We start from the raw sequence: 18,471 nt of genomic DNA, 5'->3' as shown, positions 1-18,471 counted from the left end.
GGGGGGGGGGGGGGGGGGGGGGGGGATCGGAAGCAGTGTCGGAGGAACAGTCATAGAAACTGTCACCCCACAATGTTTCCGAAACTTGATTAATAGTTGTTGAATGAGTTAATGAGCCGGCCTTAATGAAGGAGTCATTGGGAATAATCGAGCCGATATTAAAACCAATTAAGATTTGTTGATCGACCGGGGGGAGGAGGAATTATCTACTCGGTATTTTCAATTTTAAATTGTTTTAAAATCTACTGGATAATTCCCCATCATCCCCTTGTTCAGGCTAGCTCATCAATTAATTACTCCCACCGAGACCTGGGCCTCCCAACCTTAACTGTCGGAAAGTCCAATCGGACTGCCGGAATGAGGAAATATCCGACACTCGCAAGTGTCGGGATCATCCATCAGGGTTTAGAAATTATTTCCTGTTAGACGTTTCGTGATAATAGTTGCATAAGAGAATCATGTAGATTAGTACACGCAAACTTTTTTATATTAATTAATATCTTGCGTTTCTAGTTAATATAAATTTTAGTGAGTTATTATTTTGATCTATTTCAGAGCAAAGAATGGGTTAAAGTGGAGTTATCTGGATCACTGCATTCTCGCGTTCTTTCGAAAGGGTAATTTTTTTCATTTATATTTAAAAACATCGATTTTTATGTTGAAATCTAGGCATTACACTGATAGAAAGTTGTCGAAATATTCAACAACAGCCCATTTACAGAAATTTCAACCTTACTAGATGTGTCCGCGCGCTCCGCGCGCGAATGTGCTCCATGGGGCCTAATGCTACACTACATTTATTTGTTTTGATTCCTTTAATGGTGTATACAAATTAAAAATTGAATAAATTGAATATTAATTGAATATTGCACTATGTTTAACTTTGTAGCTGAGGAAAATTTGATGGATCATTTTGTCAACGTGTTAGCCATCATAATAATATATTACGTAGAATTATAACAATAGCATAAATATGACATAATTTGAAAAATATCTCAAATATATAATAATATGTAATATTTCAAATATGTATTTGAAATATTTTATATTGAAATTGTTATTTTTTTACAATACCATCCCTAAAGTATATATATTCTAATGATACAATACGCCGAATAGATTGGCTTCGAAAAACGTTACACTGGATTTTTTATTAAAGGATCACTGATTCACTAGATCAGTCAATGTGGAATAACTGGAGCGAACTCCAATTCCAATGATTATGATGCAATTCAGTTTTCTTAAGTTCTCAACGTTAAATAGAAATTAATTAATAAATTGGTCTTAAATCTAACTTAAATTTCCAACTGCGTCTAACTAATAATAAGTATTTTGTTGCAGGCAATATTATGAGTTGACCTGTAAAGGTGAAGGTGGACCAGCACCTCAAATCTATTGGATACGTGGTGGAAATATTCAGCGACAGGTGAGTTAAAATGAAACTAAATAACATGGTAGAGAAGAGTGAGATTTTTTTAATTCTTCATCACTGACTGAATCTATAATAAATGTAATATTTTCTCGTTGCACAAAGTCAGGAGTGAGCTCAATTGATGAAAAATTAATTTGTGAATTACGAGAACTTCTCGAATGTTTCCCTAATAATAAACTGAATGAATATTAAATTTCTTAACATCTCTTTTAGCTCGATGAACTTAAAAAAACGAGCCTCGCTTATGACCCATCAGTATTTGTAAATGCCGGTGCTGCAAAAAAGGAATCAAAATATGTGATTGATTGCGCATCGAAACAGGATGAAGGGCCTATTCACTGCGTGGCGATTGCCGGTGACAAAGTCAAATGGGAATCAACAAATATTTTGGTACCTGGTAAGTCGAAAAGATTTTATTACATCAGGAATAACAATCCGTTTGTACGATGAATGTCTAATCTTCCCCCATCAATTATTTAGATAACGTAAACTCAACGCGAAGTGGATCCTGTGGCTCCTTTCGTCCACCTGTCATAACCCATCATGCGGCGACTGTCGTCGCATTTCAAGATACATCAGTGATCCTTCCGTGTATAGCCACAGGAAAACCCCGGCCTTACATCACATGGGAAACATCAGATGGTAGTTTAATTACGAATCACCTCTTCAATCCACGTTATAAAGTACTTAGTACTGGCAACCTGCTGATTAATGCACTCGAGTGGGATGACATGAATGAATATACTTGTATAGCAAGATCGAATTTGGGAGAGGACCGAGTCTCCACATTCATCTATCCGGCCCAAGTAAGTTATTAAAATTATCAATTTTAATCAACAACTTGGTCGTTACATAAAGTATTGTTTCTTGGGTTAAAAGATGAATTCAAAAATTTATTTTAATAAGAGGGATAAACAATAGAAGGCTATTGTTACTCTCTCTTAGCGCTGCACAAAAAATGTCTCTATGAACTCTCATAGATTCAAGGATACCCTACAAAACAATAATGTGAAATTGACTATGACTCTTGAACTTCTTCCCTACTAAAATTATTCCAATATGTCATCTCATCCAAGTTTTTAATTTATTTTTTATAATTCAGCGCGACGATAGGGGTTAAAATGTCCCCATTAAGGACACAAAACAAGATGAACCAATGGCCATTGAGAGTACTTGCAATCCACCTGTTTCTAGTTCTTAGATAGCTGACTATTGTGCTGAAAATGAAAATTTAAAAAAGAAACCTTGCCGGCAGCGATCCTCGCATTTTTTTATGGAAGAAGACAAAAAAAAGAGAACGAAAGCACGACATACTTATCTAGTCATTAAGTGTTAGTAAACGCCTCTTATTTGTTAAGGCCGAATCCCATACGTAGTCATTATTTAAATTATTTTTCTCTCCCTAAATCTTCAATTATTTTTGTCTCGTACAAAATTACATTCCACGTTATCATTGACCAATTAATTGATTAATTAATGTATTATTATTGGTTATTTGTCGGTGTGATCAGGGTGTATTTATGTAATTAATATATTTATGATCGCCGGAAATATGTACTTACAAGTGAATAAATGTATTTTGTCATACCACATATTGTACATTTCATGATTTTATCCTTGTTTAATCGTTCATAAATCTTTCTTTATTGTTACATACAACAATTAGCATGTCTACTTTATTGCAATAAGCATTTATCAATTAAAATTTTAATCACCTTATTTGAAATGTTCACTGAACAATTGTTCAATTCATGGATCAATTTGCACAATTACTCTGTGGACCACTCTATGTCCAGTTGTATCATTTTACTCTTTTCTTACATATGATTTTTTACAAGTATCTCTATAATATCAACTGTATTTTTATCAATTATTAAACAAACTACACTCGAATACTCGAGGTTTTATTTTCAGATAATGAGGGTACACTCTGTTTCCCATTTAAGTCAGATTCTTAAAGTTCCAGGACTAATTACAATATTCACACGATAATGTTTATAATACATGTAGTAGTTGATTTATAAATCATAGATTATCTCTATCTTTTCACTCGCTTCTTTTCAATTCTTATCCTGCTAATCTGCAGACAACAGTTTTCAGCCGATAGATTGTGCAACGTATAAAAATCGAAAACTGAAGCTTCCGTGGACTTATTTGATAATTCAATTATTGTGAATGATCAAACGTATAAAAGACTTGCACACCAACGTCACATTGATTCAACGACAAATTCCTGTTCTTTTGCAATGATAAAAGTTTAGTCAATTGTAAAATTCAGTCAAAGACCAATAGTATCTGCCTCTCATTTAGATAATACATCCTTAAATGAATCATCACCATTTACATAAAGATAAATCGAATTTTCTGTGAAACGAAAAAATAATGAATTACATATATTTACAAAAAAATCTAAATACATTTCATTATCTCACTTAATTCAGTCGTTTGGTTAATATTTAAACTTTTTCACCGACTGTTTCTCCTTGCGTTGATTCTCAAACTCACTGTCAGTGCCATAAAGATGATATCGATGCTTCATTTCAGTTGCAGTAGACTTTGGTAAATAAAATGGTCAGAAGAATCAACATATAGGAAAGGAAAAGTCAATTAATAAATAAAATTAAAGTAATCGGTGTTGAAAATAAAAGTACAAAGGAGAAAAGAAGGTTGGTTACAATAAAACTGGCATTAAAGAATTAATTAGGGTTCTCTTATTTCATTTCTCCAGGTGCTTTTAGCATTTTTTTAATTCATGATGACTGGACTCACCAGACGCGAGAGCACTCTTCTTGGCATATCCTCCTGTAGACTATAAATTTGATCGCGTTTTACAACCAACTGTGATGCATCTTCAAACAACACCTGTGAAAGAAAATCGAAAAATGAAGAATCAATTGAGAAATTTGTCCTAAATGAGAATTGCAATTTAACTGTATAGACATGAAACAGTTTCTTCTCTTAATCCTGGTGGCTTTATCCCTTAAAATGAAACAGTTAAGATACTGTGAATTCTGACAGAAATTGCATAATTTTGGGAAACATGAAATATTAAGAAAAAAAATGTTACTATTTTCACTGGTTTCCGCGATATATTATACAAAAAGTGAAAGTGAGGTGAAATCGACTGACACTATTTCATTTATTAACTACTAAAGTAAAATCAAGTAATAAATAGCATCACTTCTTACAGTGTACATGTAGCGAGGATTTGTGCCTTCGAAAATGCCATCATAAATCTGACCATCCGTCCACTTAACTTTTACGGCTGCTCCTACAGTGGGTATACTTCCAGCTTGATAGTTCTGAAGATAATAGAATCATGCAATCATTTATCTGTCCTCTAATGTCTACGCATGTAATTCAATCAGAAATGAACGTTGAAAATATGTACTTACTGTGATATCTCTAGGATAGAGGTCATCGCTGAAGCTAGAGTCATCAAAGGTGACCATGTAGAATAGATGTGTATCTATTGATTGCACCGTAGCTTTATAATATCGTTTGTTTCTGTGTTTTGCCCACACAATTTCCCCATTTCTAACTAATGGGCTATTCTCCTTTCGATTGGCATGACCATAACAGGTAACCTGAAGTTCCTGAGAGTTGTACGCAGGTATAATGAAGGTCGCACCTGTAACAAGGCCGCAAGAGGGATGAAACAGAGCTCCACAAACGTGACAACCCAGACAAACTCCATCCCTCTGGTCACAACATGAACATCTCTGTCTCACAAGATCGGCTTTTATCGTTAGTACATTGATGGGATCTTTATTGACAGGATCCTTAAAGGTCACTCCCGGTATCAATAGAGCACAGAGAATATGCGCCCATCGACTGTCACTCGTTCTCTTGACAGCTCCTCCTCTCATTGGACATAGGCAACACATGACTTGTATCATTCCAGCTTTACACTTATCACATGCCCAATTTGGTAAATCTGTGGGTAATACTGTTATCCCATAGCAGGAGGCATGAACAGTAACGTGACACTCACGACATCTCAATAATTTATCATTTTCGGGCTCTACACTCTGCTCCTTAGAATTAGCAGCAAATAATGAAGATGACACCCAAATTGGTGAATTCTCTGGTAGCACTGTTGGCTTGCAGTATTTCCAGTCTGGAGGCATCTGACGATAATTTTTATCAGTTGTTGCAGCAAAGGCGGTGCATATTGCACAGTGAGATGCTTGGGCACTCCAGTAGTCATTGAAACTCTGTTGAGTCTCCAAATCTGGGATATTTGGATATAACATCGTTGAAATATGTCCAGGTAATATTTGACCAGGATAAACTGTTGTTGGTGGTGGTGTTTTCATTGGCTCCTGCTTCACCATAGGGTAATTTTGTTCGATGCTGAGCACCGGCGGTGGCAAGTCCATCTCCTCTTGACTGTTGGTTAAAATCAGTTTAGTCGGTTTGTCCTTTGGCTTTCTTTTCGATGCTGGTGGCTTCTTTCCTCTGGTATTACTGCCCTGCGTTGTTTCTGGAGGAGATAAAGTTGGACATTTACCTGGAGGGCTGCAGGTTTGTGATGGAGATTTGATTGTTTCCTCAGTGTTATCGTTTGGTAATGTTACAGGAATCAAAGGCTGTGTAGGCGTTAAATCTTGTTTCCATATGATTTCTGGAGGTTCGTTGTTTGCGGGAAGTATTGCAAATGTTATTTCATCTTCCAGAGCGGTCAAATTATCCACTTGAGTGGCAATAGAACACATTTTAGGCTCAACTACTCCCCTATAATCCTCCTCTGGATTTTGAATAGCGCGTGACAATTTTGTTGGTATTTTCTTCCTTGGAGTCCTCTTCGTTGGTTTTGATGGAGTTTGTATTGGAAAATTTGTATGATACTGGGGTTGTGGTATGACAATTTCTCCTTCGTTAATATTCCGAGGGAATTTGAGAACTGATGTTCCAAGACTCACCGGGGCGAACAACTTTTGTCCAATTGGGAATGGTTTGGGTGCCCCGATTTTTTCATTCTGTGGGCTAACAAGGTGTACGTTGCCTGTACTTGCAATCGTCGATGTCAAAAGGGGTTTTATCTCTGCAGGAGGCTCAGTAGAATGATAATGTGCATTGTTATTGTTGGGCATTTGCCAAAAACTTTTCTGCATGAGTTTATTCCCTTCAGGGAAATTCTTCCCTTCATCATTCAACGCGTCAGAATTTACACTGGCTGTACTGAGAGTAAAAGTAAATGCTGGCTTTGATGATGGGCTTTGGAGAATACTGACAAGAGGCTGGGATGTTTCTGGAATAATTGATGTATGTACCATTTTGAATTTCTCGATCTGGTCGTACCACTCATTGGACATCTGGGAGTCTCGTGATACACCTTGAGGGAATATTGGCTTCTGCAGGAACATCATGTTTGTACTTGGAGAGACACCTGTCTTGGTGTCAGGTTGCAATCTTGAAGGCGTTTGTTTGAGGACCAGAAGACTGTCAGCTGCACTCAGGGTCTCCCTATCCTCCTTGACGTGTGATTCAGACGAACTAATCTCTTTTTTTATACCCCCTGGTTTTTGCAAAACACTTAGCCTAGGAGCTTTTATAATATCATTTTTATAACTCATCATTGGTCTGCCAACTAAGGATGTTGTGAATGTGAATGGTTTTGTTTCAGTAGAAGAGTCTGATGTTGTTGATGACATCAGTAGTGATGTGCCTGAGTCAACGGTTTCTGTTGAGGTTCCTTGTTTCAAGAATATTACTGAATTAAGTTGTGATGTTGAATTTGTAGTATTCGTTTGAGTGTCACATGTGTTTAATTGTTCATTATTGACTAATGATTTTTCTGAAGTACTATTTGAATAAATTTCACTGCTTTGAGACATAATACTGCTAGATAAGAAGTTAGTATTTGTGGTATCTTTTTTACTCAATGTTTTTTGAGACGAGAGACTAGGCATTGCCATTAATTTCCTTTGAACATCGACGTCTGATACATCCAGAGGCAGAGATGAATTGAACATATTAACTGCTGGTAGATTTTTCAATTTCTTCTTATGTTCATGAAGTTTTTTATGTTTCTTCCGTTCTGCATGTTTACAGTGTTTTTTCTTCTTCTTAGATGCCTCAGATAATTCAGAAACGGATGTCTCCTCTCCCTTCAGTACAGCATTATTTCTTTTAATGGCCTCGCTCTCTAAAATTCCAGTCAAATTATCCAAATTTGTCATTTTAGGTAAAACAAGACATGGCACTGAGTTACCAATTATATTCAAGTAATTTTGTTTTGTACCTGAATTGGATGAACCTGTTGAGCTGGAAATCTCGGATATCGAATTTGATTTCATAGGTTTTTTTGTCTTTATCCGTCTGGGCTCCTTGTCGGTTGAATTAACTTTTTTCTTCCTCTTACGATTCTTCTTGCGGCTGTAACCGTCGTCATAAATATGTGCATCCTCCACCTCGAGTTCCCCAGCCTTCAGCCAAATGTCCTCCAGGACCTCCAGCTGCTGCTCATCAGGCTGGTCCTCCTCCAGATCCAGATCTTGAATTGCCTTTTTTACTTCAGGGGGGATGTCAGCACGATCAACGAACTCATCGATGTTCATGTCGGAAGTGACACCGGACATTGATTTTTTCTTGTGAATCGTGTGCCTCTTATTTTTTGGAGCATTTAAATAACTCTGGGGAAGTTCACCATTGCTATTGCTGCACATAAGGTCCATTTGAGATGGCATAGGGGCTGCTGTCTGCCTGGGGTCCTCAGGATGCGGCCCAACGTCCTCTCCTCGCAACCACAAATCATATCTCTCAGGCTGAAATCGTTTAACAAATGTGTCCATCGATATTTTCACCATATCTTTACTGCAGGTACACTGAGTTGCTCTCTTGCCATATTCCACCCAGCGTGGAGCAGCAAAATTCGTAGACTCAGCACAATTGAAACCATGATTAAATCCAGCATGATAACCGTATGGAAACGTTATCATAATTTCTCCAGCCTCTTGTGTAATCTGTAATGAGAATTTAATAAATAAAAATTAAATTCTTGAATGAAATGAATTTTTTAAATAAATTTACCTTATTGCATGGTATCGAATATTGACGCAATATCTGTGGTGAAATAAGAGACATTTTGTGTCTCAAAAAAGCCTGACAGTTTTGATAACTCCCAGGAAAAAATCCATTGGCCAATCTCTCCATTCTACGGCCATGCTCAGGAGGAATGGCATACCAAGTTTTAGGTGCTCCAAAATGCAGATAATTTATCGAGTATAAATCCATATCTTCAGTGTGCCAGGCAAATGTCGTTTTCCACATGCCAAAGTACAGATACGCAGTGTTAACACCATCGATGGAAATCCCATAATCTTTATTCACGTAGTCGAGAATAGTCCCCAGACGATTAATGTTCCACTCTTTAACATCAGGATCAGTGAGAGAGCCTGAGACATCAGCTCCATAAATAGGTGCAACATATGTGATGTTCTTCCAATACTTTCGCTCCAAATCTTCATAATCGAAATGTTTAGGAGTGGCGTAACGTTCAGAATTGGCAAGCTTTTCATACTCCTGAATCGTCATGGACTTCTTTTGTATATTTATTTGTTGATAAAGTCCTTGTTTACCAGTGACAACTTGACATATTGGAGCAGGTATTGTGAGGTCCATGCTCTCGACGTTGTAGCCACTTTTTCGTGGAACCCATTCTGGTGGTGGTATGACTTTTGCAAGACCAGCTTTGTGGGCTCCTTTACTTTCCATGTATTCCACATATTTCGGAAAATTCTTAAACTCCTCGTAAGTAGGCCGAAACACCTGAATACGCGGTGTGCGCCCTGACGTATCTCTCACCATTGTCACGTATTATCTGTAAGTAAAACAATAAAACATCAAGTTCACATTTATTTATATTTATAGTCTATAGTCGATAATAAAGAAATAAGTCTATTCTCTGAGCGGGTCGGATGGAATGAATTTTCTAAAGCTATTAGCTATTATATTGCAAAGGACAATTTTCAACGTTTGTTTCATCATCCCGGGGATTAGTCGACAGAGAAAAAAAAATAATAAAAAGAGAGCGCTGGCTCGAAGGTGTGTTATACAGACGCTCCACTGCTAATCGTATGTTTTTAGAACGAGGCGTGCGGCGCGGTGCATAAACAAAATGGATGATACTTATTGACAGACTACCAAGGAAAATTGATAACAAAAGTACAATTAGTTCTCCAGTTATTATCAATAAAACAGGGCTAATAACAACACGAAACATTCTATTCACTCACATAATTGACGAATTGTTTTCCCCGTATGAGACATGATAATAGTGCGAGACACAATATTACGACAAGTATCACTCGTTCAGTATCATCCCTTGACTTATTGGCGTGACTCAATATTATTCTATAATTCGCTTGTTCGCCAATGAATATTGTAACATATTAATGGATTAAAGGTACTCACCTTTATTTGTCAAAACACTAATCACATTTTAATTGAGAAAAGTACGCATGGGAAACAATCCCAACACACTTTAACAAGTCACAACACGCACTGAATATACACTACGAAGATGGCCCGCAGGAGAATGCTCTCCACTCCGCTCACCCCACCATCCCTTTCCGTCGATTAGCAATGTCCGCCACTGAGAGGGACCCGCTTCGGCACGTACACACACATTCTCTACTGCGCATGCTCCCATTACCCTGTGCATATACATCAATTCACAACTTTTGTACTACCCCCATAAACTGAAGCATTCAGTACTTATTTCGAATTATCCATAAACCCTGTACCTGGACATTTCTCTTGATATACATCCCTGGGGATATACGGGAGTGGTTTACAATTGATATTCGGTGGTGGCCTTGGTATACTACCTGAAGATTTCAATTTACTTACGTATTTGAAATTCTTGATGGTGCAGCAAAAAAGTCTCATTTCTACGAAAATATTCCCAGAAAAGTGAAAAATATGCAATTATCAATTTATTTCAAATTGAAAATTAGAAGCATTGTTATTAAATGATCTAATTTTTTTAATAATAAATTAAAATTTACATTTTGTTGTAAAATTTTTTATATTCTTCATTCATGTTGTAAAATTAAAGAATTCGTTGCACATAATTTGAAAAAAATTATAAAATCATTTTTATGAACACCTTTGTTTATGAATTCCCATGATGATGTACAAGAAATCAAATGAATCCAGTACATGAAAAATAGGATAATAGAGAAGGAATGAAGAAATTTCCCGTCATTTGTCATTGAAATGATTTTTTTGCGCTTTCCTATGCTCTATATCGTCATAAATTTTATTATGCAACAATTAGACTTTTTTGAATTTCGAAACGTATTGAAAGAAAACAAAATAAAACAAAAAAGAAGAACAGTTATAGTTGTCCGCTTGTCCCGCGAAGTTTAGTAAGAATAATCGTCCGTTGTAAATTGATTGGACACTTACCTGAAGTTAGCCAACAATATAATTTGAATGGACAAAGCCAACATCAGAGTGATCAAAATTTCGACGAAACGGAATGTACCGACAAGATCTACTTGAAGAGCGGGCTTTGTGATAAATCATCATTTATCAATAAATAAACATTACCACCCGTAATTTTAAACTTATTTTTTGGAGGTGATATTGCTTTTTTTGTCTGAGAAAAAATTATTTTCAAAAATCATGTCAGAAGATAAGAAGGTAGGAAGTTTTAACCTCAATCTCTGCTTTTTTCTTCCCTTCATCTCGGTTCATTGGAATAGTCGCTTAATTTGACATTTAAAATTCTTTTTTCAGGAAACAAAGGGTGAGACAGAGCACATCAATTTAAAGGTTCTTGGTCAAGATAGTGCAGTGGTTCAGTTCAAAATAAAGAAACATACACCCCTGCGAAAACTGATGAGTGCTTACTGTGATCGTGAGGTGATTTGTTTGTTTACGTTATCATGAAGTACATAAAACTCGAAATAATCCGTTTTTTCTGTCAAAAGGGTTTGGCAATTGCAGCAGTAAGATTCAGATTCGACGGACAGGCAATTGATGAGTCAGACACCCCTTCCAGCCTCGAGATGGAGGAGGGTGATACTATTGAAGTCTATCAGCAACAAACAGGCGGGACATGTTGAGTGGAAAGATCGCTATTATCATAGATTCATTCAACTTTCCTACCCTACAAATCGATGACATTGTTTTGTTATTTTTATGTCTCTTACTTTTTTTTGTAATACTTAAATTCGAATTTGATAAGAACGGATGTGAAAAGACATTGCAATCAGTCTGTTAGGAGGATTATTTTCAGCTTTTGGTAGATAATAATTTCTTGGTACTATTATAACCAAAATTTATTAATAATGGCTTTGGATCCTAAAACATTTCTTAGCCAGAGTATAGATTGGTTCCGAGAGTTCTCCATCTCTGCAAAGTTTTTGAACCCTATCAGACTTAATTTTTTCAAGCCATTTTGAGATTCCATTATTTTCCAGTTCACGTCTTCATACTTTTTCATAATTTCCATTCACATTTTATTAAGTTAAGGAATATAATGATAATGATAAACGTTGGAAGAATAAGAAAAATGTGAAAATACAAAAAAAACTTTGTATAGAAATATCTAACGTCTAAATGTAATAACATATGAAGTTCATGTAATAAACTCAGTTTTTCGATAAAATGGCGTTCATCATGACAGATGTTAGGAGACAATTGGGATAGAAATAATAAAATACTTTTATTTCGACACGTTCAAGTTACAAAATGTCTCTACTGTTTTTCCACATGCAATTGATTTCAGAATTGTGATAACGATGATTATGATATTGACTGATTAGTAACCATTTTTTCCAAAGTGATATTCAGCTAATAACTGATCAAGGAGTGGCTTCACTTCGTTTTTAATCTTTGAGTGATCATCGCCGAATGAAATTTTTATTAATTCAGCAGCTTTGGTAATATATTCCAAGCCCAAACGACTGTTCTTCTGGAATGAGAGCAATTTTGCTCGTACAAAATGTACTTGCCCAGTCATTGGATGTGTTTCACCGAAGTAAAATCTAAAAATGGAATAGAAGACAGAACGATTAATCTTGCTGGTGATTCAAATAGCGCAAAATCTATCAACTTACAAATATCTACCAGTCAATTGAGAGGCATACATTTCAGCATCTTCCCATCGCTCCAATTCCATAGCAGCAGCCAAAGCCATTTCCAACATTCGAACTACTAAAAGATTATAGGGATGCAACACACCTTCTTGTTTTTCCAAGCACATTCTTGCTGCATCCAAATCTATGTATTGGAATTAATGAAAATTACAAGGGCCTTCTTTTCGATAAATAATTTGGAGTGTCCTAATGTGAAGCACGTATCTAAAAAAAAGTATTTTAAATTTCCCATTTGCTAAAATGTGTTGCAAATTAATGAAATTCACGTATTTGTTACTCGTTAGAGTGGAAAAAGTAATGTATGCCAAACGAAGAGACTTAATCACATGAAAAATTACGTACAATTCATTGTCCGTGATAATTTATATGAATATCGACTGATGATCAATTAATTTGAATTAAAATTTGGCAGTATTTTTAGAGCAATATTTTCAAATTGAAGATTTAGCTTGGGTACTTTTAGAATTTTCTTTTGAGAAACGGTTCTCCTTAGGACACATCATTTACCAAAATTGTGAAAATGTACTTACATGCTGTATTTTCCATTTTTTCCAGGTGAAAAACAGACAGTTCGCTGACTTCATCAAAACGCTCTTTAAAATACTCTGGAAACTCCTCACCGCATTTCATGCAATGGGCGTCAGTTGATTGACACGGATATGTACATTTTTTATTCGGGCAGGCTGCGGCAATTTCGATAGTCTCTGGAGAATTGCATCGCTCACATTCGCAAAAAAAGTAATAGGATTTTTGCAGCTCTGCACGTCTTGTTTTTGTGTCCTTTAGTATATCGATGTAGGTAATGTGAATCTAGAAATACAAATACATGAAACAAAAAAAAATTATCAACTACAATTAGGTAAATTATTATTCTTCACAACGAAATAAATTACATTAATCCCTCACGGACGGGAATTTTTTCAAGAAAAAAAAAATCATATGTCATTAGTAATTAGTTTAATTATTATTAACGTTTTTTAAGGTGTCACAAGTATTTATTCTACGTCACTCTCGCCTACATCTGGACATATGTGAATAGAAGATAATCAAGTTGGTTGGGCAGAGGCGGTTTGTTTGTATAAAATTTATATTTCACATCAAATGGATGGCCAATGACTTCAAATGGTAAAAATAAAAAATGGTACAAATAACGAAGAGAATATTAAAGATAATTGGTCCAGAGTCCTGGTCCTCTTTATTTCTTTCATTATTAGGCTGTAATTTCTCTGAGAGTCGAAGATAAAATAAATGGAGCCCGAATTAAGTTTACTTTTACAGAATGATTGTTCCATTTTGTTCATCGTCCCACCAACGAATATGATGTGATAGTATTCTCAGTCTGCCCTTAATTTAAGCGACGATGATAGAATGCTCACCTTAGACCAATCAAGAGCTGGTAAATCACAAAGTGTGCGTATAATAAGGGTTGTTCCCTCGAAGATAGCGGTAGAATTTGGTTTGCAACTATGATCAATAATCGATGGTCCCAAGTATATTCCAACTCCCAAACTAGTCATATCAGTATCAAGAATATTAAAAGAATTTACACTCATGCGTCCAAATATGCCCAGCAATTCCTTGACATCTGGCAATATATTCATTGGTAGAAATTCAACAAGTACTATACTCAGAGAGGTGAAGTGCTCCATTTTCTTCATATCCTCTTTAATGTCCATAACATCTGTGAATAGAAACAATTTATTTTCATACCCTGTATATCATTACTTCTCCAGGCTTAGAAATGGTAAACACCTTACGTGACATCAAGTCGTGGAAAACTCTGTATTTCTGCGGTGTATAGAATCCCTGTTCCTCTTTTCCATTATGGCTCAATTTTATTATTATTCTCGCCATTATTCGAGCTGCATCTGGAAGTATACGTGGATGGATCCTCTTGATATTAGGGCACTCCACTTTGTGGATGGGCCAAGCTTTTCTTTGGCAATTTCGTCCACAGTAAAAAACGTATTGGCAACCAGCGCATCTTGATATTTTGCAGCTAAAATGAAAAATTGAGGATGTTTATTCAAAAGCGAAAGAATTTAAAAAATTGCTCATTTGAGAATTTCAATTGACAGACGGAGTTTTCTTTTTCATGTTGGTAGAAATTTTAATCCGCTAACCCGAGTTGATTATTCAGAAATTATATAGACACTGTGCACTGAATTTAGACGCTAGCATGAGTTCATATGATGCTTGAAATTTCAAACATCTACATTATTTGTGTAGGTAACCCAGGTGTCTCGTTGTTCATTAGATTTTCAATATTTTTTTTTACATTGCCGTCTATTTTCATTTTTATTTTTGAAGTCTTTGAGTGGATGAATTATTAACTGAAGTAGGTAAAAAATGAATACAAGAATTCGCCTATGAGAAGAAATTTTTTTTTTCATTTCATCAGAGCTGCTACTAATTTCCCTTAATCATGAGGAATGTTGGCTTTATAAGTTCTTCCAACCTCTTAAAAAATTACAGAATTTTCCTCGAAAGTTAATAAAAGTCCTAAAATTACGCGAATTAAAAATGATAAGTAAAGATTAACACTGAACGAGTGAAGGATTAAATACCTTTTGAAACACTGATCACATCTTTCTTTCCTGTGGTGATCACTCAAAACAAATGCAAAGGGCTCCGCAGTGAGGATAGTTGTTCCTTTTTTAATTCCTTTTAGTACTCCATTTACAGGATTAGCCTCATTGTCTGCCATCTCGTTATGTTTTCACACGTAGCACGGGCCAGTCGAGCCAAAAATAACGTTCCACTCACCCGCCGGCGAGATTTCAACTATTTTGGTCTACTACCGTTTTTGTCTCTCCGGTTCATTGTCATTGGGGGTATAATTATTATCCATTCGAATCTACCACGCTACACTCTTACAGGAGAAAGTACGTGACACACACATGTGTACTAATTGCTTTATACTTAGTTTGAGAGAGAGGGCCATGAAGTGGCGCCCTCTATTCCACAAATCATTAGTAATCGCTTATCGTGTCTCAATAAAAATAATCAATAAAAATAAGCACACTGAGTATTAAGCCGATTGCAGTGTACATAATCTATCATGGTCTTTTTTTTTTTAAAAGAATAGTAGAGGTTGAAAAAATAAAAAAATTTAAGGTCCCACCGAGATTCGAACTCGGATCGCTGGATTCAGAGTCCAGAGTGCTAACCATTACACCATGGAACCATTTTTTTAGTATTGCAGAAGTATGTTCTAATGAGCCGTTGCTGTTATTAATTGCTATCTCGTGGTTTTGCTGTAATCGTTAAATTAACCATAGAGGCGATGTTATCAGGGCCTGGAGATTAATGAGCGTATTGTAAGTATACAATACTAGACCAAGTCAAAAAAAAAATAATATTTTTTTTTCCCGAAGTCTATTGTGACGTATTGTCATTAATACGTCGGTTATTTGTTGAATACAATGTGACGTATTATGAATAATACGTTACATTAAATTTATAATGTGGGACGATGAGAAAAGAAATATGATTTCTTTCTCATCGTGCAGGAGCAGAGCTCAGCACTCTCACGGTGCCATCTGAGTCCAGCTTCTCGGTAAAGAAGCTGTTTAACTGTTCTAGTTGTGTGTCAATGATGGCACTTAATTGTCTTAGTGTTTCGGGACCGTGAGACTGCTTGCTCTGCAATTTTAGGTTTTGAGCATTTTACAAAGACTCTGGAATAGGGCAGAGTACGATCGGGAGTGAAGCTGGACGGTCATCCCAGCTCCTTCAAATATTAATAACGCGTTTGCCGAACCCATCAATAACACTGTCGTGTATTGTAGTTAGTAGTTGAGTTAAATATACCATACTTTTACCAGTTAATCGTGTATTTATCTTCGCTACAATACCTTCCAATTCCCTTATCATTCCCAACTTGAGTGAATCCCACGCGACAGTTAGCCGGTCAACAAAGGGTACGACGGCCCTAGGAAAGGAAAGCTTATTTCTATTTGTGACTAGTCCCAGGGACTAGTCACATGTTAGATCACCCAGGATTAATGCGATGGGTGATCTAACTCAAAACGTCACACTATGGTTTACTACTTCTAGAAAGGTAAACAAAAACAGCTGTTTCAGCCCTTAATGAAAATATTTAGAGATCGCGCATTGCGATTATCCATTTTCCATAAGATTAACATGGGGAGAACTGAGTTTTTCATTTCCGATTTTTGTAACTCGAGAACGGATGAAGGAAAAATGATGAAAATTTCAGGTCTCATAGGAAATTGAACGCTCTACGAAGAAGTTCTTTTGGAATTTTATGACGAATCTACGCGTTCGAAAGTTATTCCAAGTTAAATTTGAAAGTACCTTGATTTTTAGGTTTTACAGTTGTTAACAGCCAAACTATCAGATTTATCAGTAAATGTCATAAGACTTTTCGGCAGATCATCTCATTTTCTTATGGAATTATATCATTAACGCGTTGAATATGTATATATATCTGTCAAATTTCATTGTTACATGGTTCAAATATTTTTTATTTCCTGAAATTTGATGAATGGAAATTATCATCAATTTTTCTATTGATGATTCGATTATTATTTTGTAGCATTTTACAAGTGTATCGATAGAGTAGGTGATTATTTACTCTATTTATCGACGGAGGTACGTATATGTGCTCTCCCGGGCTGTGTTGGTAACGCGGGCCAGTTGAAATGGCGGCGCGATGGGGTTATGCGGGGGGGGGGGTAATTTTAATCACCTTTTGTTTCCTAGTTAGTTATGTAGAACAAAGGTCAACGCGTAAACACGTCTTATAGTACACGGGATATCTCGGTTTGAATCATGTTAAACGCAAGGAAAGTGACAAAGATAATTCCTCTGGTCGGTCCTGTTAAGGAGAAAATTGAAGAGCGAAAATTGCCAACAGGTCGACAGGTATTACAGTTATTTTTTTATGAACATCATGGAAATAATCACACGATCAGGCAAGTGCAACGAGAACCCTACAAGCAGTCACGAATGAGTGGGACTCAGCTGGAATTCCAGTGAGAACGATGAAAAGCTGTGTTGTGAAATTAGAAACACTTTATACGAAGTGGCAAAATTTGAGAAAAAATGCTAGTCGCAAGAGATCTACTTCACAACGAAATGAAGAAGAAATTTTCCAGCAGAATTTAGATCTGTTGTTTGATATTTCACACAAGGATGTAATGAATACCTTGACTGAGAATCAGAAAGTATTTTTTGTTTCTCAACGTGATGGAAAACGCCGGGGTTTCCACTCAATCAATTCACCAACACCATCAAGACCTCCAACATCAGATTACCAGGGGACCTCAACCACCTGCAATGCAAATTCTGTCAACGACTCCGAGTCACCAGTGAATTCGTGTGAAGGGGATGATCAAGAAGATGCAGAAACTCTTAGTAAGTTTTTCATTCATAATTTTCACTGCCAAAATGAATTATTATTTCATATTTGCTCAGACATTTTCGTAATGATTTTAATCTTTGTTATTAGGTCTGAGCCAGTCTACAGAAAGAGATCTGTCAATTTCTACCACATGTACGAGTAAGTCATGCTGTCCAGCTGAATTGAAAAGAGTCCACTCCAGTTATTCAGATGAACTTGGTCAGCCTCCACCTAAAAAACGGAAAGAAATCATCGATGAAGTAGCATCTGTTTGTGACAGAATAGGCATTAGCAATTCTGCAGCAATGCTCTTTTCAAGTACGATCATCCGCAGTCTAGGGCTGATTGTAAACGATTACAATCTCAGTTGTGCCACATTTAGACGAAGGCGAATGGCATCTCGCAAAAAGACGGCCGAACAGCTGAAGAGCAGTCTTCATACAGCGAATGTCTTGAATTTGCACTGGGATGGTAAATTGTTGCCCACAGTTGATGGAGGTGAAAAAATTGAGCGATTACCAACCGTAGTGACTGGTCTTGCTATAGACATTCATTGA

The 18,471-nt window shown here is 36.3% G+C and overlaps 5 protein-coding genes and 1 non-coding gene across 9 annotated transcripts in view; 3 read left to right on the top strand and 3 right to left on the bottom strand.

Annotated features, from left to right (window-relative positions):
• Nucleotides 1-3,022, top strand: part of LOC107044998 (neural/ectodermal development factor IMP-L2) — a 9,639-nt gene extending 6,617 nt beyond the window's left edge. Inside the window, exons 3-7 of the mRNA XM_015267088.1 lie at nt 556-617; nt 1,342-1,426; nt 1,646-1,829; nt 1,913-2,238; nt 2,535-3,022. Coding sequence (XP_015122574.1) covers nt 556-617; nt 1,342-1,426; nt 1,646-1,829; nt 1,913-2,238; nt 2,535-2,552 — 675 coding nt within the window. The 3' untranslated portion in view covers nt 2,553-3,022. The remainder of the gene's footprint in view (nt 1-555; nt 618-1,341; nt 1,427-1,645; nt 1,830-1,912; nt 2,239-2,534) is intronic.
• LOC107044997 (lysine-specific demethylase 4A) lies at nt 2,984-9,956 on the bottom strand. Of its 2 annotated transcripts, XM_015267087.2 has the most exons (7): nt 9,851-9,956; nt 8,468-9,257; nt 7,680-8,400; nt 4,828-7,583; nt 4,621-4,734; nt 4,202-4,294; nt 2,984-3,986 (listed from the first exon to the last, which is right to left on the bottom strand). In XM_015267087.2, exons 2-7 carry the CDS (start codon nt 9,242-9,244, stop codon nt 3,882-3,884), a joined length of 4,566 nt encoding a protein of 1,521 aa, XP_015122573.1. In that variant the 5' UTR covers nt 9,245-9,257; nt 9,851-9,956; the 3' UTR covers nt 2,984-3,881. The 2 variants fall into 2 exon arrangements, with proteins under 2 accessions (XP_015122573.1, XP_015122572.1); XM_015267086.2 differs by having other exon boundaries at nt 4,828-8,400.
• Nucleotides 9,957-10,885: 929 nt separating this feature from the next.
• On the top strand, nt 10,886-12,122 carry LOC107044995 (small ubiquitin-related modifier 3-like). Its single transcript, XM_015267081.1, has 3 exons — nt 10,886-11,086; nt 11,183-11,308; nt 11,377-12,122. The coding sequence occupies exons 1-3, from the start codon at nt 11,069-11,071 to the stop codon at nt 11,509-11,511; spliced, it is 279 nt and encodes a 92-aa protein (XP_015122567.1). The 5' UTR covers nt 10,886-11,068; the 3' UTR covers nt 11,512-12,122.
• LOC107044993 (histone-lysine N-methyltransferase SMYD3) lies at nt 12,095-15,434 on the bottom strand. 3 transcript variants are annotated; one of them, XM_015267078.1, is made up of 6 exons: nt 15,114-15,434; nt 14,304-14,545; nt 13,923-14,227; nt 13,077-13,356; nt 12,508-12,670; nt 12,095-12,435 (listed from the first exon to the last, which is right to left on the bottom strand). In XM_015267078.1, the coding sequence occupies exons 1-6, from the start codon at nt 15,251-15,253 to the stop codon at nt 12,210-12,212; spliced, it is 1,356 nt and encodes a 451-aa protein (XP_015122564.1). In that variant the 5' UTR covers nt 15,254-15,434; the 3' UTR covers nt 12,095-12,209. The 3 variants fall into 3 exon arrangements, with proteins under 3 accessions (XP_015122564.1, XP_015122565.1, XP_015122566.1); XM_015267079.1 differs by having other exon boundaries at nt 12,538-12,670; XM_015267080.1 differs by having other exon boundaries at nt 12,306-12,435; nt 12,518-12,670.
• Nucleotides 15,435-15,661: 227 nt separating this feature from the next.
• Nucleotides 15,662-15,733, bottom strand: Trnaq-cug. Its single transcript has one exon. It is a non-coding gene; the product is annotated as a tRNA-Gln (tRNA).
• A 1,610-nt stretch (nt 15,734-17,343) lies between these two features.
• LOC107044992 lies at nt 17,344-18,471 on the top strand. The gene is made up of 3 exons (XM_015267077.1): nt 17,344-17,436; nt 17,487-17,928; nt 18,023-18,471. The coding sequence occupies exons 1-3, from the start codon at nt 17,344-17,346 to the stop codon at nt 18,469-18,471; spliced, it is 984 nt and encodes a 327-aa protein (XP_015122563.1).

Source organism: Diachasma alloeum, unplaced genomic scaffold, assembly GCF_001412515.2.
Source record: "Diachasma alloeum isolate Michigan unplaced genomic scaffold, Dall2.0 Dall_scaffold_00859, whole genome shotgun sequence".
Lineage (NCBI taxonomy): Eukaryota > Metazoa > Arthropoda > Insecta > Hymenoptera > Braconidae > Diachasma > Diachasma alloeum.
This window is presented reverse-complemented; position numbering and strand designations above follow the sequence as displayed.